Here is a 24,724-nt window from a genome sequence, read left to right as displayed (position 1 = left end):
TAATAATTTCCCTGCATTATTCTCCAGCTCCATTTTAAAACCATACATTCTGGGATATCTTGACCAATTTAAACTAATGTCAATGCTTTTGCAGTGTGGTCCATTCGGGTGAAGTGGGATCATTGAGGTGATATGGAGTTAAAAGTCTGTTATATTGCAATCTGGAGAATTGGGTGGCGACGAATTCTTCTTTTGGCGATCACCCACTGACTAGTATGATTGTCCACCTAAAACTGTTACCAGCTGGTCTGTGGGCCCTTGTGTGGCTGATGTGCCCAATCCTAGAGCTGCATCGACCGCACACTGACGGGTGTTTCTGTGGTGGGATCAGTCCTTGGATTCGAGATTGCTGGTAATTCTTACTCTGGCTCCTTTCCCGGGCATTCTCTTGTTGGTTGTCCTCTTAAGAATATGTCACTTCAGCCAGGTGTCTCCTGAGTAAGGGTCTCTCAGCCGTTAGACATCCATGTTGCATTTCTTGAGGTAAACCTTCAGGGTGTGTTTGAAGTGCTTCCTTTGTCCTCTTGTTCGGGAGCCCCCCATTATGTTGGGCAAAGAAGATTTGCTTTGCCAGTCGGGAGTCTGACATACCAAGCACATGGCCTGTCCAGCGGAGTTGGTTTCAGATGATCGTGGCCTTGATGCTGGTGCTTTGCCTGCTTCTCGGAGGCTGATGTTAGTGTGCCTATCCTCCCAGTTGATGCAAGAATCCATCTGAAACAGAGCTGATGGTACCACCTAGGGTATTGAAGTCTTGTAAGTTGTCCAAGTTTCTGAGCCGTCAAAACCTTGGGAGGACGACTGCCTTTTATACACTAGGATCTTTTGTGTCAGCACAAATGTCAGTTGTCAAACACTCTCATCCTAGAGTGTCTGAATGAGGCTCTCATGGACTGGATACAATGTTGGACCTCCGCTTTGTCGTCCCTAGATGAGTGGTGGCTCCCAGGTTTGGAAGATGTTCCACATTTGATAGGGGAGGGAGAGACCAGATACTGCCCTGGGGCGGGTAGGTCATTTCGATATTATAATGACTGTCTGTTATTTTCTTGGTTCCGTTTATGCTTTGAAAGAGAATCCAAGCTATAAAGACTTCTTGAATGCACGGTAAACATTGGCTGGATCACCCTTGCATCTGAACACAAAATAACATTTATAGCCTTTGCTTGTCTACCTCTATTCCTTCCCACAAAAAGGCTCAATCATTCTTCCGGAGAATAGATAAAAACTCAGCGACGGGTTCTGGCTCCCCTCCCCACCCTCTGCTTTCTGAATCTTTCCAGAAATCTCCAGAACATGGATACTTCAGTGATGCTCTAGAACATTGGTCAGGTGACCATTCTTCATCAATGGCCCTCTTCAGGGTGGGCTGGTGAGCTATTTGACTGGAGCGGGGGAGAAGTTCCTGAATGTTTTGGAGTTAGAGCCACTTTTCATGATTTTTCCCAGCTCTGGAAAGTTTACCATACAAGGCGGTGGTATGTGACTTTTGTTATTTTCTTGTGCAACGTTAGTAATGGGGAGAGGAGGGCGGGAAAGAATTATATTTATTTGCGACAATGGCTAGACTATATTTATTATTCACCATTAACTGTGGGATTGCCCCTAGCTTCTTGGAATTCATTCAGGAAAGGTCCCAGTGCAATCTCTAGCTCCAGCTGTAATGTGCCATCAAAAGAAAGGATTGTCTCTAGCAGTACGTCTAAAAGTACACACACCGTTTCACCACTGGAGTCGGCCAGCCCTGTCCCTGCTACACAGGTAGATGCACGATTACGTTTTTAAAAAAAAGAAATCCTCTGCATTCGTCCCACGCTGTGCACAATAAATTGACTTATTTTTTCAGAGAACTAATTCGAAGCGAGGATCAAAAGTCTCCAACAATGTGCGGAAGCAGTATCTCAGCTTCTTTATCGAAGAGTTTTTGAAGACTTGTTCATCTCGACAAGAAGCAATCCAAAAGGTTAGTGCAGAGATTTGAATCACGGGAAGACCAGGCATGTTCCTTGAAATTGCCACAGCTAAAGAGGTTCCCTCCGTGTGAACCAGTCAGCAAATGTTCCCTGCTTTGAAATCAAAAATGTTTGTCAGCAGCTCTGTAATATTTTGCCAAATGGCCATTCGCTTCATGTAAGAAGACTATCTCGTTCATGGATCACGGGATATCGTGTCAGCCGTAGCTTCCATGAGGTGTCTCTGAACATCTTTACCCTCAGCCTGAAGGTACTGAGGCTAATTGTGATCTTATTGTCACACTTGGCAATTTATAGGGAGGCGATGGGATCGTGATGGTAACGGACTAGTAATCCAGAGACCCAGGGTACTGCTCTGGGGACCTGAGTTCAAATCCCACCGTAGCAGATGGTGAAATATGAATTCAATAAAAATCTGGAATTAAAATTCTTCGATGGTAAGGGTGGCAGTGGTTAGCACTGCTGCCTCACGATGCTGAAGGTTCGGGTTCGATCCTGGCCCCGGGTCACTGTCCGTGTGGAGTTTGCACTTTCTCCCCATGCCTGCGTGGGTCTCACCCCCACAACCCAAAGTTGTGCAGGGAAGGTGGATTGGCCACGCTAAATTGACCCTTAAAGAATCGGGTACATTAAAAAATTTTTAAAACTCTAATGTGACCATTGTTGGAATTTCTTCTTCTTTGCAGAGTGCTGGCTGAGGTGAAAAAAACGGTGTGCATCTCTCTGGCTGCACAGGTGGTTAACCTTGCCACATTGGAAGTGCGAGGCGTGACCCACCCTGTGACGCTAATGGGGCAGCACTGGAAAAAGCCAGCAACCTCTGGAATCCTGAGATCGGGGCACCCTGACCTCCAATTTAAAAGAAACAAGCCCCCCCCACTCCCATGGAGCTTCCCAGAGGGGACCCCCTAGCACTGCCAGAATACTGCCTGGGCATGCCCCCCTCCTTCCAGTGCTCCACTTCCCTTTGCACATCCCCCCCCCCCCCCCCCCACCTCCCACCTTGTTGTAAACCTTGCCTGTCTGACGTCATGTGGGCGAGGGGGGGGGGGAAGAGAGATCCCAATGTAGGGGATCGCATGGGGGGGGGGGGGGGGGTGGGGGGGGAAGAGAGAAATGGCCTTTAAATACATTCTGATTTAATTGAGTGATGTTCCCAATCTTTCTGGGCGGGAACCTTGCTTCATCACTGGTGGGGGGAGGAGAAAATCTGAAACATGCGATTCCGCTGGTGGACACACTACCCTGGCCCGTCAATCGATTAGTTCACTAAAGACCTGTAAGGAAGGAAATCTGCCATCCTTGCTTGTTCTGGCCCAAATGCCTTGCTCTTAAATGCCCTCTGAAATGGTAAAGCAAAGGGCTGCACGGTGGCGTAGTGGTTATCACTGCTGCCTCATGTTGCCGAGGACCCGGGTTCGATCCCAGCCCCGGATCACTGTCCGTGTGCAGTTTGCACATTCTCCCCGTGTCTGCGTGGGTCTCACCCCCACAACCCAAAGATGTGCAGGGTAGGTGGATTGGCCACGCTAAATTGCCCCTTAGTTGGAAAAGAATAATTGGGTACTCTAAATAAAGAAATGGTCCAGCAAGCCACTCTGTTCAACGGCAATTCGGGTGGACAATAAATGCTGGCCCTTCCAGCAATGTCCACATTCCATGAATGAAAACAAATTGGTGGTTAACTGGGGAGCAACAACTGGGTGACCACCTCATTCCAAATGGTTCAACTACTAGTTGAGGTGCTGTGCAAACACGAGCTAATTGTTCTGAAAAATAGTTTATTTTTCTCCTTTTACTATGTTTTAGGCTTTGTCTGAAGAAAAGGTTATTTTTGAACGTAGCACAGGCAAGTTCATGTATTTGAACGTAGCTGTGCAAGCGCTAAAGATCTTACGGAATCCAATAGATCAACAACCAGTGGCTCAAGATGGTATGCCTTCAATATTTCTCTTTATTGATCAATGTTGAGTCATGAACGAGAATCCGCTTTCCATTGAAATGTTCATCAGTGTTTCTCAGACCAGTATGTCAAGAAGCCAACTCTGGAACATGCTATCCTAGATTTGTTATTTTGCAATGAGAGGGATTAATTAATAATCTTGTTGTGCAGGGTCCTTTCGGGAAGAGTGACCATAAAATGAGATTATTTTTCATTGGGATAAAAAGAAGTTTTTTCCCAAACTAGGACTGTAATCTAAACAAAAGAAACCACAAAGGTATGAGGGGCAAATTGGCTGTTATAAGATTGGGACACTTCCTTAAGAGGCATGATTACGAGGTTATGCTGCAATTGTATAAGGTGCTAGTGAGGCTACACCTGGAGTATTGTGTTCAATTTTGGTCTCCTTACCTGAGAAAGGATGTACTAGCGCTGGAGGGTGTGCAGAGGAGATTCACTAGGTTAATCCCAGAGCTGAAGGGGTTGGATTACGAGGAGAGGTTGAGTAGACTGGGACTGTACTCATTGGAATTTAGAAGGATGAGGGGGGATCTTATAGAAACATATAAGATTATGAAGGGAATAGATAGGATAGATGCGGGCAGGTTGTTTCCACTGGCGGATGAAAGCAGAACTAGGGGGGCAGAGCCTCAAAATAAGGGGAAGTAGATTTAGGACTGAGTTTAGGAGGAACTTATTCACCCAGAGGGTTGTGAATCTATGGAATTCCTTGCCCAGTGAAGCAGTTGAGGCTCCTTCATTAAATGTTTTTAAGATAAAGATAGTTTTTTGAAGAATAAAGGGATTAAGGGTTATGGTGTTCGGGCCAGAAAGTGGAGCTGAGTCCACAAAAGATCAGTCATGATCTCATTGAATGGCGGAGCAGGCTCGAGGGGCCAGATGGCCTACTCCTGCTCCTAGTTCTTATGTTCATATGTTCATATGTTCATATGTTCTTATGATAGTGATAGTGGGAAGGCAATGGCTAATATTGAAGGAACAGATGCATGCATTGCAACAGTTATGTATTCCTTTCTGGCACAAAAACAAAGCTGGCAAAGTAACGCAACCATGGTTAACAGAATAAATTTAAGGGTAGTATTAGATCCCAATCATATAAAGTTGCTAGAAAAAGTAGCAAGCCCAGGGATTAGATGCAGTTTAGAATTCAGCAAAGGAGATTGATTAGGAGGGAAAAAATGGAGTATGAGTAAGCTTGCAAAAAACATCAAAGCTTCTCAAGGTGTGTTTTTAAAAGAAAATAGATTAATGAAGGCAAATGTAGGTCCTTTACACTCCAAAACTGGAGAATTTATAGAGCAGAAGGAAATGGCAGAGCAATTAAACAAAGTTATTTCTGTCTTCATGGATAGCTTCCCAGAAATGCTAGGGGAGCAAGGATCCAGTGAGGAGGAGGAATGGAAGGAAATTAGTATTAGTGGAAAAAATGGTGCTGGAGAATAATGGGAGTGAAAGCTGATAAATCCCCAGGGCCTGATGATCTACATCCCAGGGTACTGAAGGAGGCAACATTGGAAATAGTGGATGCATTGGTTGTCATCTTCTGATATTAATAATATAATAATCGCTTATTGTCACAAGTAGGCTTCAATCAAGTTACTGTGAAAAGCCCCTAGTCTCCACATTCCGGCGCCTGTTCAGGGAGGCCGGTACGGGAATTGAACCCGCGCTCTGGCCTTGCTTTGCGTTACAAGCCAGCTGTCTTAGCCCACTGTGCTAAACCAGCCCCTATTGTCTAGATCCTGGAATAGTCCAGCAGATTGGAGAGTGGCAAATGTAACCCCACTATCTCTTTTTTTAAAAAAAAAAAAAAGGAGTGAGGGAGAAAAACAGCAATTACAGACCGATAAACCTAAGATCAGTAGGTAGGGAAAATGCTACGAGTCTATTTAAAACGATGTGATAACAAGACACTTGGCAAACATCAGCAGGATTAGACCAAGTCAACATTAATTTTTGAAAGGGAAATCCTGTTTGACAAACCTACCAGAGTTTTTTGAGGACATGACTAGTAGAATAGATGAGGGTGAACCAGTGGATGTGGAGTATTTGGATTTTCAGAAAGCTTTTGATAAAGTCCACACGAGGTTAGTGTAAAAATAAATAAATAATTAAATAAAAAATAAAGCATATGTAATATATTGGCATGGATTGAGAATTGGTTATCAGACAGGAAATAGATTAAGAACAAATGGGTCTTTTTCACAGTGGCAGAGGGTGTTTGAACCTATGGAATTCTTTACTGAGGAAGACTGTGGAGGCCAAGTCACCGTATTTATTTAAGATGGAAATAGATTTCTAGACAGTAAAGGTGTCAAAGGAGGGAGTGGGAGTATCACATTGAGTTAGAGGACCAGTTATGATGAGAATCTATGGTGGAGCAGGCTCAAGAGGCTGAATGACCTACCATTTTCTATGTTTTGGATGATGGGTCCACGATTTGATCACTGCTGTACAGAAGCTCTTTGAATTCAGAATATTCCCTAATTTCATTTCCTGAATTCTATTTGAATGCTGACATTTTGGCAATTTGACTATTACAGAATGCATATTAATACAGTTAGCTTAATTATCTTCACAAGACACTGCTCCACGAGTTCAAGTAATATATATATAACTTTTTTATTTTCATCCATTACATTTACTTGGTCTGTATAAAACAGCTGACAACTTGCAAAGCTGAAACTAACTGCATTTAATTTTGTTTTGAGGTCGTTCCTCTGCTAAAAGGAGGAGATCTTCCTCCGGAACAATTCTGGAAGGTGAGTTAATTAATAGTTCGTAATGCAATATTTCCTCTTGGGAGTGAAATATTAAATGAATTATGTTTTGCTTCTTTATCACTTAAAAAAAAAAAAATAAACATTTTATTCTTTCTCACTCTGATCTATGTCATGGTGCCTGATAAGAGGAAGTAACTGTTACCCTGCTCACATTGGGGAATTCTCGGGACTGTCAGCATCTGTGGAGACTGAAACCAAGTAAATGTTTCAAATTGATTACATTTTTGGTTTCTGTTTTGGGTTCCCAGCATCTGCAGTATTTTGTTTTTTGTTACTGGGTATTGCACTGGTCAGAGGAGAATGTTGTTAATTATGTAATGAGCAGTGAAGGAATATTCTAGTTGTATGTGTAGTAGTGACATGCTTACGATGTTGCTGTGCTTGCCAAATAGAACATTTTCTCAAGATACCAGAACTGCGACCTGTTGGAAAAGGTTGGGGCTTATTTCTCAAAAGAAGAGGCTGAGGGGTGACTGGTAGATTATGCAGAGGTTTGACGGGTTTATCTGGGATGAATGTAGGGCCGGTGTTTCCAGTTGTGGGGGAGCCAGTACTGGGGGACATCAAGGAGAAGATAGTCTCTGATAAATTTAGCGGGAATTCAGGAGAGCCCTCGTCACTGAGTGATGGGAATGTGGAACTACCTCCCACAGTGAGTGTTTGAGGTGAATAGTATAGAGACATTTAAGGGGCAGTTCGATAAACTTTATAAAAAAAAAAAAAAAAGTGTACCCAATCGCATGCAATTACTACCTGATTAAAAGCTAATACTAATCTGCAACCCTTTCATATTTTAGCGTATTTTAATTTTGGGTGAGGAGGTCCATTTGAAAAGTGATCCTTCAGTCAAACAAGTTTGGGAATCATCAAAACGGGGGTAAATTACTCTGTATCCAGCTGTTCTATACCTAACCTGGGAGTAGTTTATCATTGGATGAGTTCCACTCTCCAGATTCTAACCATAATTGATTAGGTTTTTAAGAATTTGAATGAAAATCAACACTTGGTGTTCCAGTATGGCAGCAGACAAAAAAGGCTCCACTAATATTTGCACTGGACTTCGGATGTTATATTTAAAACTTTACAGGTGCGGCACTTTACAGAGTGCTCAAGGACTATGTCTTAACTGAGGAACAATTGAAGGCGCATGGATATCCTCGCTACAACCCTGACAAACCAGGAATTGCCCTGCTCTTCAATGGTGATGCAAAGAAATATATTGCTGACTGTGAGTGTAAGCTCTTTCCCTTTACGATAGTTGACTTAATTAAAGTGAAATCTACACAATGCTGTACTGCCTGCAGGTGTTGGGGTTAAAAAAAGCTGGTACCAATATGCATTCTTAGAAAAACATGGAAAATAGAAACAGGAGTAAATAATTCAGCTTTGGCCTCCATAGCTTTCTGTGGTAGAGAATCCCACAGGTTCACTGCGCGAGTGAAGACATTTCTCCTAATCTCTCCTAAAAGGCCCACCCCCTATCCTGACACTGTTGTTGTGTTCTGCTGCTTCGGATAACACAGGCTGCTACTTGGTGCAGTCGTAACTAAAGGATGCTCCAGACTCTGAAATGAGTTCAACGTGTTCATTGAACTACTAACACAGTTCCCAGATGAGTTCAACTCTCTGCTAATCTAACTGTAGTAACTCAGTCTAACTGTACCAGCTTGCTCTAAGCCACGTGCTGGGGTGTGATGCTGCCGATCAACCCTGTCTAACTCTCTAGATGTCTGTCTGTGGAAAGAGGCAGGGTGTGAGTGCCTCATCCCTTTTATAGTGTTTGTCATGCCCCCTTGTGGTGATTCCACCTCCTGAGTGTCCTGACTGCCCATTGGTTGCATGTTTGCATACCATGACATCTCCCCCTTTTTGTTTTTTGTATATACATGTGAATGTGTCTGTCTAATGTGACTGACTGAGGAACACAGAACAGAACAAACAAAACAAATGCTCATAAGTCCAGTCTCTGAGGCTTGCGTCTGATCCTCGTCTACCGCCGGAGAGGTGGTGGAGAGGATGACGGTGTCTTGACAGGCGAGTGGGAGGCACGACTGGTGGCCTTGTTGTTCGAGGTATCTGGAGGTGGCAATTCGACATGTGGAAATAGAGGGGAAAGTGGTTGTGGGCAAGCAACTGTTCGCAGTGCCCTTCGATTCCTTCGCACAATGGAGCCATCAGCCATACGTATGACATAGTTTAACACTGGGCTAAATCGCTGGCTTTGAAAGCAGACCAAGGCAGGCTAGCAGCACGGTTCAATTCCCGTAACAGCCTCCTCGAACAGGCGCTGGAATGTGGCGACTAGGGGCTTTTCACAGTAACTTCATTTGAAGCCTACTTGTGACAAGCGATTTTCATTTCATAGGATCTGGGCACGGCCTGTCGAACAACGACAGCCGGAGCAGACGACCCACCATCCGGTATCTTGATCCTGACCTTGTCTGCTGGGGATAGCACGTCCAGTTCGGTGGCATGTGCGCCATAGCCCTGCTTCTGGCTGTCGCGAAGCTGCTGCATCTTCTGCAGCACCGAGAGGTGATGAAGGTTGGGCAGGTGTATGGCTGGAAGCATCGTCCACAGGTTCCTGTTCATCAGCAGTTGAGCTGGCGACATGCCAGTGGACAAGGGAGTCGCCCGGTACGCGAGTAGTGCAAGGTGTATGTCGGAAGCAGAGTCCGAGGCCTTGTGGATGTGATGCTTAACGATGTGCACCCCTTTTTCGACATTGCCATTGGACTGCGGACTGGAGGTGACATGCCTGAAATTGTAGCTCTTGGCAAATGTGGACCATTCTTGACTGTGGAAGCACGGGCCACTGCGCTCATGACGGTGTTTGGGATGCCATGCCGTGAGAATGTCTCTTTACTCGCTTTGATGACGGTCCGTGAGGTGAAGTCTGGCAGCTTCAGCACCTCAGGATAGTTCGAAAAGTAATCGATGATTAAGATATAGTCGCGACCATTCGCGTGGAATAGGTCAATGCCAACCTTGGGACCTAGGTCTCTAGGTCATGTGGTTGGAGCGTCTCCTTGCTCTGTGCTGGTTGGAACCTCTGACAGGTTTTGCAGTTCCGGACCATGTCCGTGATGTCCTGGTTGATGCCGGGCCAGTAGACAGCTTGCCCGGCCCCGCGTCTGCACTTTTCTACGCCCAGGTGTCCCTCATGAATCTGCCGCAGCACCGTGCTCTGGAGACGTAGCAGGAGGACTATCCTGTCCAGCTTGAGCAGGATGCCGTCGATCAGTGTCAAGTTGTCCTTGACGTTGTAGAATTAGGGCATTGTCCTTTCTGCCAGCCATTGCTGAGGTTGTGGATGACTCGCTGCAACAGGGGGTGTTTGGCCGTCTCTTCTCGGATGAGAACAATCTTCTCATCTGTTGCCGGGAGAGTACTTGCACACAGCTGTACCTGCAATTCAATGTGTTGGATGATCTCCAGTGGTTCACTGGGTGAGTTGATGGAGCGAGACAATGCATCGGCGATGATGAGCTCCTTGCCAGCTGTGTACGCCAGATTGAAATCATACCTCAGGAGTTTGAGCAGAATTCTCTGCAAACGAGGCGTCATGTCATTCAGGTCCTTTTGGATGATATGGACCAGAGGCCTATGATCCGTCTCAACAGTAAATGTTGGCAAGCCGTAGACATAATCATGAAATTTGAGGATGTCGGTGGGAAGACTAACACTCCTTCTCAATCTGCGCATATCTGGTCTCAGTGGGTGTCATTGCTCGTGACGTGTATGCTACTGGTACCCAGGATGACGTGTCGTCTCTTTGAAGTGACACCGCCCCAATGCCATCCTGACTCGCATCTGTGGATATCTTGGTCTCTCGGTCTGGGTCAAAGAATGCAAGGACGGGTGCGGTGGTGAGCTTGGCTTTCAGCTCCAGCCACTCTGTTCGGTGCTCCGCCTTCCACTCAAAGGCGGTTGATTTTTTTCAAAAAGAATGCGTAGGGCCGTGGTGTGTGGCCAAATTCGGGATGAACTTGCCGAGGAAATTGACCATTCCCAGGAAGCACAGTACTGCCTTCTGTCCTCTGGGACTTTCATTGCCTCGATGGCTTTAATTTGGTCTGTGTCCGGGCGCACACCGTGTTGCGAATTCTGATCGTCCAGGAACTTCAGCGTGGATGTCCCAAAACAGCACTTGGACCTGTTTTAGCTTGAGGCCATGTTGATATATGCGTTGGAATACTTTCTTAAGTCGCGACACATGTTCCTCTGGGGTTGTGAATCAGATTATGATATTGTCAATGTAGATATGAACCCCTTCTATTCCCTCCATCTGTTCCATGATGCGATGGAAAATCTCTGATATCGAGATGATGCCAAATGCCATTCGGTTGTAGCAGAATCTGCCAAAAGGCGTGTTGAAGGTGCAGAGCCTTCTGCTGGATTCTTCAAGTTGGATTTGCCAAAATCCTTGGGATGCATCCAATTTTGTGAAGAAGCGCGCGTGTGCCATCTCCCTTGTGATTTCTTCCCTCTTCGGGATGGGGTAATGTTCCCGCATAATGCTTTTGTTTAGATCCTTGGGGTGAATGCAGATGTGTAGGTCCCCCGAAGGCTTCTTTACGCACACCGTCGAGCTGACCCAGTCGGTTGGTTCAGTGACCTTGGAGATGATGCCTTTTTGTTGTAGACCCGTGAGCTCTGCCTTCAGGCGCTCTCTGTGAGGCAGGGACACGTCGTGGTGCGTGGACCACTGACTTGGCAGCAGGCCGCAGTAGAATCTTGTACTCGTACGGCAGCGTACCCATCCCACTAAATACATCTGGGTACTGGGTTAGGATGTCGTCGATGCTGGCCTGAAGATCCGAATGGGACGGCGTCGTGGTGGAGACCCTTTGAATGAGGCTCAGTTATTTGCTGGCGTCCGCACCTAGCAGGGACGCCCTGTCTGGTTTAACAATCTCGAAGCATACGTTTGCTTGTGTGTGTCGGCTGGACACCTGCAGATGGCAGGACCCCAGTGCCTTGATTGCGTTTCCATTGTAGTCCAGGAGTTTGCAGGCAGCTGGAAGGATTGTGGGGGGCTTCCTGATTCTCTTGAAGTCCGCCTGTGAAATCAGGTTGGCGGAGGCACCCGTGTCCAGTTTGAACTGGATGGGGCAGTGGTTGACCTTCATCACTGCTCGCCATTCGTCCTCTGAATCCACGGCCAGGATTGATTGGACTCACTATGTGTCCGGTGTGGCGTATTCGCACTTCGTAATAATGCCCACACGGTAAGTGTTGTCCAGATATTCATCTGGGTCCGTCGCACTGCCTGGATCAGAGTCATGCATTCGGTGTTGCGCCGCTGTCGGAATTGGGAGCGCTGGCTCCTGACTGGTGCAGATCTGCACAGGGCTGCAGAGTGATTTGGTTTCCCACACTTTAAACAGCGTTTGCCTCTTGCAGGGCAGTTTTTTAAAAAATGGACCGTGTCGCAGTTCGCACATGTCATGACGTCGGCGTCATGATGCCAGTGTGCCGTTGCACCTGCGTGGTGCGGTTCTCGGATGTCTGCACCTGTGCAGTGCGGTTTTCGGCCGCTAAGTGTTCCCGATCGCATTGCGTATGCGCGGGCCCTGGGAAGAGCGTGCAAAATGGCCGGTTTCGTCAATGTGGAGGCGCTGCATCCGGGAGGTGGCCTGAACTCGCGCCACCTCGTGGGAGGCTTGTTTTTCACTTTCTGCCGTTTTGTACTGTGAATAGCGATTTTGAGTGCTCATGCACAGTACACGTTTCAATCGTGACTGGTAGGGTCATGTGCTTGATTTTCAACAATTGCTCTCGCAGAGGATCAGAGTGGACTCCAAGAATGATTTGGTCTCTGAACATGGAGTTGGTGCTATCACCGAAGTTGCAGGATTGCGCTAGCAGTCCAAGGTTAGTTAGATAGGAGGTGAAGTATTTTTCTTTATCTTGCATCCTCTGCTTGAAGATGTAGCGCTCGAAGATTTTGTTGGTGTCCACCTCGCAATGGATGTCGAATTTGTCCAAGATGGTTTGGTACTTCATTTTGTCCTGCCCTTCAGAAAAGTGAAAGGAGTTGAAGATCTCTATCACATGGTCACCCGCAGTGGTGAGTAGAAGAGCTATCTTCCGCGCATCGGTCGCGCCATTGAGGTCGGATGCTTCCACGTATAGTTGAAATTTCTGCTTGAATGATCGCCAGTTGACACTAAGATTGCCGGTGGTCCTGGGCTGATGAGGAGCCTGAATCTTGTCCATTGTGCCTGTATTCAGTAGCTGGTTGTCACGGATCTTGCTGAGTTGAACTAAAATAGACTGAACAGTCACTCCTGGTATCATGTTGTGTTATGCTGCTTCGGATAACACAGGCTGCTACTTGATGCAGTCTTAACTAAAAGGAGGCGCCAGACTCTGAAATGAGTTCAACGTGTTTATTGAACTATTAACACAGTTCTCAAATGAGTTCGACTCTCTGCTAATCTAACTGCAATAGCTCAGTCTAACTGTACCAGCTTGCTCTAAGCCATGTGCTGGGGTGTGATGCTGCTGATCAGCCCTGTCTAAATCTCTGTCTGTCTGTGGAAAGAGGCACCTGTGAGTGCTTCATCCCTTTTATAGTGTTTATGTTATGCCCCCTTGTGGTGATGTCACCTCTTGAGTGTCCTGACTGCCCATTGGTTGTGTACTAAACGGAGTGTTCATTGGTTGCATGTTTGCATATCATGACAACTGTGTCTCCTGTTCTAGACCCCACCCCCAGCCAGAGGAAACCACACCCCTGAATCTGGTTTGCCCGGCCCTGTCAGAATTTTATACGTTTCAATGAGATCCCCTCATTCTTCTAAACTCCAGTGAATACCACTGGTGACCCCAATTTCTCCTCCTACCACTACAAATAGTAGCTCAGCGAGCATAAAAGCAGCTTATTTGATAATCATTAAGAGTCAGGTCTACTATGGCAGGTCTGAGTTACAATGAACTATTTCCAAGTGTCCTCTTCTGTGCCTTTGTCTCTCCAGATTTGATTATTCCTACACTCTTGACCAGCTTCTGATCCCCTCTATCCGCTGTAAACGTCCGCTCATCCAAAGCTCTGCTGCCCCTGTCCTAACTTGCACCCTCTTGTCCTGTTCGCCTAATGTTGGCTACAGATTCAGCATTTTAAATTTCTCATCCTGTGTTTAAATCCCTGTGTTTAAATCCCTTCATCTCTATCTCTAATCCTCCATTTAACTTCCCCCCCCCCCCCCCCCCCCCCCCCGCAACCACCACCACACTCGATCTCTTGCACATCCCTCACACTTGCTAAACCATTGGTGGCTGTATCTTCAGCTGTCTAACACACACACTCCAAGGTCTCTTCCCTAACCCCATATGCTTCACCTCCAACTCTACTCTTTTAAACCAAGCTTCCGGCTGCTCCATCCCGCAACCACCACCACACTCGATCTCTTGCACATCCCTCACACTTGCTAAACCATTGGTGGCTGTATCTTCAGCTGTCTAACACACACACTCCAAGGTCTCTTCCCTAACCCCATATGCTTCACCTCCAACTCTACTCTTTTAAACCAAGCTTCCGGCTGCTCCATCCCGCAACCACCACCACACTCGATCTCTTGCACATCCCTCACACTTGCTAAACCATTGGTGGCTGTATCTTCAGCTGTCTAACACACACACTCCAAGGTCTCTTCCCTAACCCCATATGCTTCACCTCCAACTCTACTCTTTTAAACCAAGCTTCCGGCTGCTCCATCCCAGCAATCCGTTTGGCCTGATTACAACTCTGAAGAAACATTCTTTGTTAAAGGTGCTATCTAAATGCAAGACGTGGTGCAATTTTCACTTTGGGTAATGCCTTGTGCCTGCTGTTAGTATTAAATTGCACCAAATAATTGATTATTTTCTCTCTGAGCTTGGCTTGTTGTCTAATAACCTTCTTGTAACTAAACCCATCAACCAGTAGATGTTGCTGTTGGCACATAAACTAAATCACTGACCATTGCAGATGCTGCCGTCAATTCACATTGAAATGCAATTCGCTGAGTCAGGCTCCTTGCGCTTCTCCTCTTATCTGAAGCGAGTGCATTTTCAATCCTATTTCAGTGCATAAAATAATGCAAGTCTTTTCCTAATAGCACCCCGTCAATATTCAGAAGAGATTCTGCTTCCAAAATCACGCAAACCATCGCAAAAGAAAGAGGAATTTCAAAACTTGCATTAAATTAAATGAGAATTCTTTCTGCAATTGCACTAATTTAAAAGCCATTATGTTAGAAACCTGGCCATCCTTCCAGATAATTAATCATTGTGAGAGGTTTCCGTTAATTGTACTGATTTGCAGCCCATCAAAGATGCTTTTTTAAATTTGAAAACTATGCATCAAGGCATAAGGACACCAAACCTGCATGTTTCTAAAAGTTTCTTCTGAATGGTGAATGGTGCTGTGTAATTAAAGTAACTGAAAATGAGAATTTTCAATCATGGGATTGACATTTCTGCCGTTCAATGTGAAACATTTTTAATGTAATTTTAAAAATATCCATCCCAAAATGCTGCCTGATCTGTACTGGTTCTCGGTTGGTTTGGTTTGGTGATCTACAAATGACATTGAAAGAAAAGTCGTTCTTTAAAAAATAATACTTCCGAAATGGCTGCAGTTTGAACTGAGAAAGCAGACTTTACCTGAAGCTGGAACTCTTAAATCTCACCTTTCCAAGGATAGCGTCTCATGCGTCTCATGCGTTACATGTAAAAAGGATTCGAGGTTGATGAAGTCTGCAAGTGACCGTTTTGGTTCCAGCGACTTTCTTAATAATAATAATAACCTTTATTATTGTCACAAGAAGGCTTGCATTAACAGTGCAATGAAGTTACTGTGAAAAGCCCCTAGTCGCCACATTCCCGTTCCGGCACCTGTTTGGGTACACAGCGGGAGAGTTCAGAATGTCCGATTCACCTAACAGCACGTCTTTCGGGACTTGTGGGATGAAACCGGAGTACCCGGAGGAAACCCACGCAGATATGGGGAGAACGTGCAGACTCCGCACAGACAGTGACCCAGGCCAGGAATCGAACCTGGGACCCGGGCGCTGTGAAGCAATAGTGCTAACCGCTGTGCTGCCCAATAAACTTGCAATAGTCGTGTCAAGAGTTCTTTAGTAAGAGTTAGTTAGATCTTTGATTATGATCTGCTTTCCTCCCAATTACCACTGGTTAGAGATTCTAAAACTAGGGGAGAAATTGTCTAAAAATTAGGGCCAGACAGTTCAGGAGAGATATTAGGAAGCATTTGTTCACGCAAAGGGTGGTAGAGGTTTGGAACTCTCTCTCACAAACAGCAGTTGAAGCTAGAACAGTTAATTTTACATCTGAGATAGATTGGTGTTAAGCAAAGATATTAATGGATATGGGCAAAGGCAGGCATATGGAGTTAGGTACACCAATCAGTCATGATCTCATTGAATGGTGGGACAGGCTCCAGGGGCTGAATGGCCCACTCCTGTTCCTGTGTTCCACTTCCATGGTAGGTAAGGTTTCAGAAGCTTTAACTTTCCATTAAACATCTGCAGTAATAAGCAGCAGAATTTTGGCTGATGTGATTGAAGACAATTATGGTGAAGAGATGGCAGAGTTACAGTCCCTACACAGTAGGATCAGCAGCTATGTACAGTGGTGACTGTTTGTGTCCTGAGGGTCCGGAAGGAGGATTGGGGTGACACCTTGCATGATCAAAGCGTGATATACAGAGCTTTCAGGATGGACCGAAGGGTTTTGAGATGGGGTGGGGTACATATCAATGCCTGCTTACTAAGGGCGTACTGAACTCCAAAACCATAGCTGCAGAACAGGGACAGTTTTCTTTTGTTGTTGTCTTCGTGCTCACTGTAAAATATGAATAACCAAAACCTGGAAATGATTATGAAATATCAATGAGTGGTTCAGTCATTGAACGTTTCAGTAAAGGTACTCTGACTATAAGCTTGTGATGTGATCACTCTGGTTTCCTCTTATTATTTGAACCCCTTTGTCAGGTTACCACTTAATCCCTGTTAGTTCTGCACTTTGATTAATATTGGAGGCATAGTTAAGTATTGTATAAACACATGGGATCAGTATTGTATGACAGAATATCAGAATAATCCCAATGTCAAAGAGCTGAAATGATTAATTATTTCAAAAGGAAATTGGATGGGCGAATGAAGGAAATAAACTTTCAGTGCCCCAGGGGACGTGTGTGGAAAAGGGGACTGATTGAATTGCTGTACAGAGAGCCAACATGGAATTGGACCAAATGCCTTTTCCCATGCTGTTGTCTATGGAATATAGTGCTGTTAATGTATACAGAAAACAATTGTGCATTCTAGAAATCCAGAAAACCACAACGCAATTGTGAAAGGCCTGGTCCATCAATCAATATTTGGAGAGAGAATAAATGAATCCACCCAGCAACCTTATTTTGGTTTACAAACATTGACCTATTTTCCGTGTCCTCGTTTTTTCTGGATTCCATGCAAAATGTCAATGTTAACCTTTTGAATATTAACATGTAATCCATGGATGAGTTTTTAAATAGAATGGAGCTTTGGGATCAACATTCCTGAGTGGGAAAGAAGCCAATGAGAGGACTGCCCAGTTAAATCCATGGCCCGATTGTGGGTAACCACGAATGGAGCCGTTCGTTTCCACTACCAGCAAAATGATTGTCACTCTACTGGTGCCTCACCATGTGATTGGTTTGCTCTGTGCTGCCCTTTAGTCTTATGTGGTCTGCCTCCAATGGTTTGCATTCTGGGACCGTTGAGAAATCTTTGGTACTGTGTATCTAAGATACCGAGATGACGTTTTGAGCAAAAGGTTCATTTTGTAATTTTTATTTAATTTAAGCATTGATCCGGGTTTGCAATCGGTGTGGGAGGTCGTTTTCTGTGACTCCGGAAGGAAGTTATATCTCCAAGGAGGAATGTCGCCACCACTGGGGAAGGATAATTCAGCGGCAAGGTGAATGTTGTGTTTATATATTTTTTAAAATTCGTGTGTTTAAACTGCGCAATAAAAGTATATTTTCTCAAGTGTGTTTATATGGAAAATAAATCTCATTTCTCCATGCAAGATTATGGGCGGGATTCTCCCATTCGGCGGCAGTGTCAACGCCGTCGCACTTCACGACGCCGTGAACGGGCCGCTGGGAGTACCGATTCTGGCCCCTACGGGGGGGGCCAGCATGGTGCTGGAGCGGATCACGCCGCTCCAGCCTCCCATCCTGGCGTGAACTGTGCGCCCCTGGATCCGCGCATGCGCAGTGGCTCTGGCGCCAACCTGCACATGCGCGGTGGCCTCCCTCAACGCGCCGGCCCCTACGTAACATGGCGCGGGGGTTCAGCGGCCGGCGCGGAAGAAAATAGGCCCGGGGAGCGAGAGGCAGGCCTGCCGATCGGTGGGCTCTCTTTTTTTTTTTTTTTTTTTTTTTTTTCTCCGCCCCCCCGACCCTGCACGCAGAGTTCCCGCCGGCTGCGACCAGGTGTGGACGGCGCCGGCAGGACTCTGCCTTTGTAGAGCGGCCGCTCGGCCCATCCGGTCCGGAGAATCGGCTGCCCGGCCGCGTACCGGGTACAGGAGAATCGTGTGGCGGCGTCGGGGTGGCGTGTCCCAGTTGCGGGGATTCTCCGCCCAGTGCTGGGAGAATCCCGCCCATGGTGTATGATAAATCTCACTAAGTGGAATTTACAGCGCAGAAGGAGGCCATTCGGCCCATCGAGTCTGCACCTACCCTTGGAAAGAGCAACCTACTTAAGCCCTTGCCTCCACCCTATCCCTGTAACCCAGTAATCCCACCTAATATTTTTGGACACTAAGGGCAATTTAGCATAGCCAATCCACCTAACCTGCACATCTTTGGACTGGGGGAGGAAACCGGAGCACCCGGAGCAAACCCACGCACACACGGGGAGAATGTGCAGACTCTGCACAGACAGTGACCCAAGCGGGGGATCAAACCTGGGACCCTGGAGCTGTGAAGCCACTGTGCTAACCATATGTGGGCCAGAACTTTCTGTCAAAACAATAATTAGTTTAATGGAGCTTGCTATTATTGATCAAATTGTCAGCAACTTTGAGGGAGAAATGCACAAAGAGTTGTAATTTGTCACTGGTTGCTGGGTGACAACACTGGCTCATCCTTGACCTCTCATTAAATGTGCCACAAAGTTAGGACTGGTACTTAACAGTGTAAGGACCTTTTTATAAGGAGATTTGTTTCTGTGATGGCATTCAACATTTCTAGCACCGAAAAGGAATAATTTTAAACTAAGGATTCTCATTCCTGCAGGTAGTAAGTTGTTGGATATTAACGTTTTAAATTTAAAATGTTGTTTACTTTAATTTAAAAAATAAAAAAAAATCTTAATCCATTAATCCAATGTTTATTACCCCACCTTATTTCTTTTTCTGCTCCTAATTTCCTTTTCTGCTATTCTTCTGTTCCTTTGGTGCTCCCAGATGCTCCATTGCTCTCACTGCTGTTATCAACTCACTCCCAGCAAGTTATATGGAGTCGAATGATGAGGGTAAAATGTCTAACGGGGCGGAGATGTCTCATTCCACCAAATTCTGAGCCAATGTCTGAATTTCAGATATTCGCCGGAATGTGGCGACGAGGGGTTTTCACCGTAACATCATTTGAAACCTACTTGTGACAATAAACAATTTTCATTTCATTTCATATACATTGAAAGGTGTTTGACAAATCTTTGCCCTTTTTTTTTTTTTTAACTGACTTCTATACACCGTAACTGGACTGTGTACACCGTAACTGGACTGTGTACACCGTAACTGGACTGTGTACACAGACGTAATTTGCTTTGAAATTACATTGTTTACATGGTCAGAAGTATTTTGCTTAACTGAGGATGCCCACAAATACTACACAATACCGCGTGTGATTAACATCAAAGGTATAGTTTCACACCAACTAAATATTAACTAAACTACATTATTTACAATATTCAAATTAACACAATTTCTACCATTGCACAATTGCTACAAGTACATGTCAAATTTATTAATGATGCACAAACTTAATGGATTTCAACATCTTGGGCTATCTTTCATTCTTAACAATTTTAGTTCAATGTCTTCAGTTACCGTACAGCGTAGCAAGTTTATATCTGCAATTAGTATTCCATATTTTACAATCACAATCTTTACAGTGACAAGGGAGACCATTCAGCCCATTTTGCACTGGCTCTCTGAAAGAGCATTCTACCAATCCCACTCCCCTGTCTTATCCCCATAACCTTGAACACTCTTTTCAGATGATAATCCGATTCCCTTTTGAATACCCCGATCGAACCTTCCTCCTCTTTCCCCCCCCCCCCCCCCCCCTCTCAAAGTTTGTTTCAGTTTCCTATCACCCTCTGGAAAAAGATTTTCCTCACATCACTTCCACTCCTTTTGCCAATTACTTTGAGTCTATGCCCTCTAGTTCTTGATGCTCTCTTTAGAGGGAACAGTTTCTCACTCTTTCTCCTGTCCATACCCCACAGGATCTTGAATACCTCAAGTCTCCTCTTGGCCTTCTTTTCTCCAAGAAAAACAGTCTTAACCTCTCCAATTTATCCTCATAGCTACAGCTCTTTATCCTTGGACTCAGTCCTGTGAATGTCCTCTGTACTCTCTCCGATGCCTTCACATCATTCCCATGCCCATGATGAAGCCTAATCAGTATCATACACAAGTTCAATGTGACTTCCTTACTCTTTTAAGATACTATTTGGTTTATTAACTGCTCTCAACATGCTCTGCCACCTTCAATGACTTGTGTACATCAATCAACTATGGATTGAACTTCATCTGCCACTTGTCTGCTAAATCCACCAATATGTCTTTTATCTGAGTGTCATGTGAAAGTACCTTTAAGAAATGGGCGTGTATATAAATATCTGTAGTGAGATGGCTGTTTACTACTGCAGTGATGTCAAGAGTGTGGGAGCTGAAGCCAGACAGAGCAGCTGTACTGCTGTTCTCTCTGCCACGAAAAGATTATCTTTTGATCATTTGGCGAATTCCGAATTCTAAATGTTTTCAGTAGTGACTTTAACCTGATGTGCTTCTGTCAAAAGGTGTTTCTTCTGTAAGTCTTCCAGATGTTAAAAGGACAGCGCAAGCATTACTTAGTGTTGTATTCTTTGGAAGTTGTATTTGAAATGATGGTTGCTAAGATGTTCACTATGTTTCAAAAGGGTTAACTTGAATTCATAGAATAAACATTGTTTTGCTTTAAAAAATGCTTTTCCATTTCTGCTGTGCCACACCTGTAGAGTGGGCCGTGTGCTCCCCTTACCACAATCTAGTAAAGGTTGTGGGTCAGGTGAACTCCATGATACACTTTGGGGTTCTCTAAACCCTGGCCCATAACACTTGAGGTTCAAGACTGTCCCCCTCAGCGATGACCCTGCTTCCAGTCTTTGTATCATCTGCAAATTTTCAAACCGTGTTCTGCACACCACAGTCTAGGTCATCAGTATATAGAAGAAATAGCAGGGGTCCCAATACTGACCCCTCCACCTCAAACCTTCCTCTAATCTGAAAAACAATTATTCATCACTACTGTCTGTTTCCTGTTACTCGGACAATTTGTTATTCCGATGCTTGCTTTCCCTTTTATTCCATGAGCTTGAATTTTGCTCAAGTGCGTAGTGTGACATTGTCAAATGCCTTTCGAAAACATCTCAACAGCGGCGGCCTTATCAACCTTTTATCTCTTCAAAAACTCCAAGTTAGTTAAACATGGTTTTCCCCTAATGAATCCATGCTGGATTTCCTTAATTATTTGGCAGCAGATTTAAATATGAAGCTTATCCCTATTATCATCGTACAAACACAAATATAACCTGTGGTTCAGGTAGATTGGCTTCTTGCTATCAGATGTTTGAATTTGTTCTGGGGATACTAACAGTTGAGTTATTTTCCACTGTCTTCTTATTGCTTGTCGTGATTTAACATTGTGCCAGCTGACTTAGGTCCAGAAACCCCTTCAAAAATTCACTCGTTTTCAAAATTCCCTGAAGGCTGCAGCCTCTCTCTATCTGCGTAACCTCCCCAAACCATACCACTCCACTCGTTTTCTGCTCTGAAGGTTGTTTACATGGTCTGTTTATTTTTTTGCACATTCCATAATAATGTTATCTTAGAACTTTCTTTCCCTTCTCACTCTGCCTGTCATATCTACCTTCTGGAACTCCCTAAGAATGGAGAAAAATAGCATCTCTAATATTTCCTCATTTAGTTGCATACTAGTTCACGTCTGAATCTGGGTGACCCCACCCACCCATCTTGAGAGGAACATCTATATAAATCTTTATTATTGTCACAAGTAGGCTTACATTAACACTGCAATGAAGTTACTGTGAAGATCCTCTAGTCACCACATTCCGGCACCTGTTCGGTACACGGAGAATTCAGAATGTCCAATTCACCGAACAAACACTTCTTTTGGGACCTGTGGGAGGAAACCGCAGCACCCGGAGGAAATCCATGCAGATACTGGGAGATTGTTAATTGCCAATCTTTTTCTGTCCTCCCTTAATTAGCTTCCAAATCCTTTTTCATATTACTCGTATCACCATTCTACAAACCTTGTAAGTTACCATTTAATTCTCGCCTTCTTTATTTCTTCTGATTCGATACATAACATGCTCCCAATATGCGAACACATTATTTGTCCTAATGATGCTGAATGAAATATCCATTGCAATGTCCAGTTTTGTTTCAAGTTTGCAACAAAAGAAATGAGATTTTTCTTTCTCCATTATAATGAGCTGTTTAAATTCCAGTGTCCAGTGGATGGGATGCTCGATATGGCTGCTGTGGAGGATCTTTGGGCTCTGCTGGATGTCAGATTGCTAAGGTATAAAAACAAACCTCAGAAAATCTGAATGGCAAGTGGTTTGGAGCGCAATTTGTTTTTCTCTTTCGAGAATACTCTACTAAGAATTTTACGATATCCCAGGACACCTACACATTTTATAGGTAGCTGTGGAGATTCAGTAGGGAAAATATATATTGAACACCTTGTTTTATCGTCAACACGACTCTCGTTCCGTCCACTGCTTGCTTGTCTGGCATCCAGTCTTAGATGAGTTGACACATCCTCCTCCAATTAAAACATTGGGAAGACCAAAACCATTGTCCCCTATCCTCACCGCAAACTCCATCCCCTAGCCACTCAGTCAGTCATCACCTTGAACCACTGGGCTGTAAGTAAGGGGATAATATCTTCACCTTTTGTGTGATTAGTATTGAAGATCTAGGAGTTTATCAATTAATGGGGCTGGTTTAGCACACTGGGCTAAATCGCTGGCTTTGAAAGCAGACCAAGGCAGGCCAGCAGCACGGTTCAATTCCCGTACCAGCCTCCCTGAACAGGCACTGGAATGTGGTGACTAGGGGCTTTTCACAGTAACTTCATTTGAAGCCTACTTGTGACAATAAGCAATTTTCATTTCATTTCATTTTCATGTTGAATGAACACATTTTGTAAGATGTGTTCTCAGTGGAGTAGCTTCATTCTAGTCTAATCTGCGTTAACTGGATTGATTTTTCCCAGAGTATTTGGTATTAATTATCAGTTGTCCTTTGTGTAGTTACATGTCTACATTCGAAAAGAAAACCTTGATGGTTTTGTGAAGACTTTCCTTAAACTGCTCCCACTTGATGGGAATCCTGGTGTTTACGCAGTGAGCTCTGAAATGGTGAGTAAAGTGGTGCCCTTCCCCAAATATAATATTTTCACCTTTTCGGTGTTATAAAATTGCTCTGTACTTGGGTCAATTAGACACTGAAGCTGCTATTGATGATCATGGGTAACTGGCAGTAAAGAAATCTTTAACCTAGATCTTCAGGTTCTACTAGAGTACCTCAACTTGTCACATCCCAGATTCATCCGCGTTCACTCTCCACTACATTAAAACCATTTGATCAAAATCCTGAGTAACATTCGCTGACTGTGACCATGGTGTATTATTCTTCCTTGGGTTCCTCTGCAGATTTTGACATAGGCCATCACACTATCATCATCTGTCTTGGTGCCTCTGTTTGCCTTGTCTATCTGATTACAGCTAGAACAGTGTTACCAATATAGTCTCTTCCTGTCATCTTTGGAGCCCCTCAGCATGATTCCTTCTCCTGCTGTCCCCACCCTTCACCTCACTTGTCGGCAAGGGCTGAATTTCAGCACCTAGACTGAAGTTTGGTTCTCTCTCTACTCTGCTTTGCTCCACTTCAGTGCCTGCTACGGTCTAATTTGTTTGCCCAACATCCAGTCTTCAAAAGAGTTTGCAAATTTTCATGTTAAGTATTAGTAAAACTGAAGTCATTAAACAGTCCAACTATTAATAGCATTTCCTTCTTGGTCACTCTGGTTGAATTTGTCTGTTTATAACCAAAGTCTCTTATTTTGAGCCTGTGCTGAGTTTGCAACAGGGCGGGGCAGCGATTAGGACGCTAATGATGGACTGTCCTGGCACCGAGTGGGACGTGTTCTTCACTGCCTGCTGATTTCTACCTGCCAAGTTCAAAAGCTTTTGGGTATCAGTGGAATTAATGGATATGGGGATAGAAGGTGGAGTTAGACGATCATCCATGATCTTGTTGAATAGGGTGAAAGGCCTCCTGCAATTTATCTCCTGTAAAATGTTAATGCCTGCATTCTTACAAAGGTAGAACTGACCCAAAGTGATTTGCAACATTGGTTGAACTCTGATCTCCCATCTGTATCTCCCCCTATTCCAGTGCTACACTAAACGAGGAGGGGAGCTTTCCCATGTAAGTGTGATCAACGCCAATCTCAAAGTGGTCTATGACGTGTTTGTTAAACCTGAAAATGAAGTGATTGATTACAACACCAGGTAAGCATCACGTTGGAAAACGCTGATGTTCGTGTTTTAATAGGTGGAGGGGAAATATCCAAACATTCCCAGGGTGATTACAACTTTAAACATTTTTTTAATAAAGTCCTGCCGCAACTGTTCTTGAAGAAT

At 44.6% G+C, this 24,724-nt stretch overlaps 1 protein-coding gene across 1 annotated transcript in view; it reads left to right on the top strand.

The window, feature by feature from the left end:
* The window catches only part of LOC140430109 (RNA exonuclease 1 homolog), a 42,809-nt gene that overhangs the window by 8,042 nt on the left and 10,043 nt on the right, over positions 1–24,724 (top strand). Inside the window, exons 4-12 of the mRNA XM_072517625.1 lie at positions 1,610–1,761; positions 1,847–1,963; positions 3,783–3,906; positions 6,648–6,698; positions 7,807–7,947; positions 17,574–17,687; positions 22,520–22,593; positions 23,330–23,437; positions 24,477–24,592. Coding sequence (XP_072373726.1) covers positions 1,610–1,761; positions 1,847–1,963; positions 3,783–3,906; positions 6,648–6,698; positions 7,807–7,947; positions 17,574–17,687; positions 22,520–22,593; positions 23,330–23,437; positions 24,477–24,592 — 997 coding nt within the window. The remainder of the gene's footprint in view (positions 1–1,609; positions 1,762–1,846; positions 1,964–3,782; positions 3,907–6,647; positions 6,699–7,806; positions 7,948–17,573; positions 17,688–22,519; positions 22,594–23,329; positions 23,438–24,476; positions 24,593–24,724) is intronic.

This window comes from Scyliorhinus torazame, chromosome 9 (assembly GCF_047496885.1).
Source record: "Scyliorhinus torazame isolate Kashiwa2021f chromosome 9, sScyTor2.1, whole genome shotgun sequence".
NCBI classification, from domain to species: Eukaryota; Metazoa; Chordata; class Chondrichthyes; order Carcharhiniformes; family Scyliorhinidae; genus Scyliorhinus; species Scyliorhinus torazame.
This window is presented reverse-complemented; position numbering and strand designations above follow the sequence as displayed.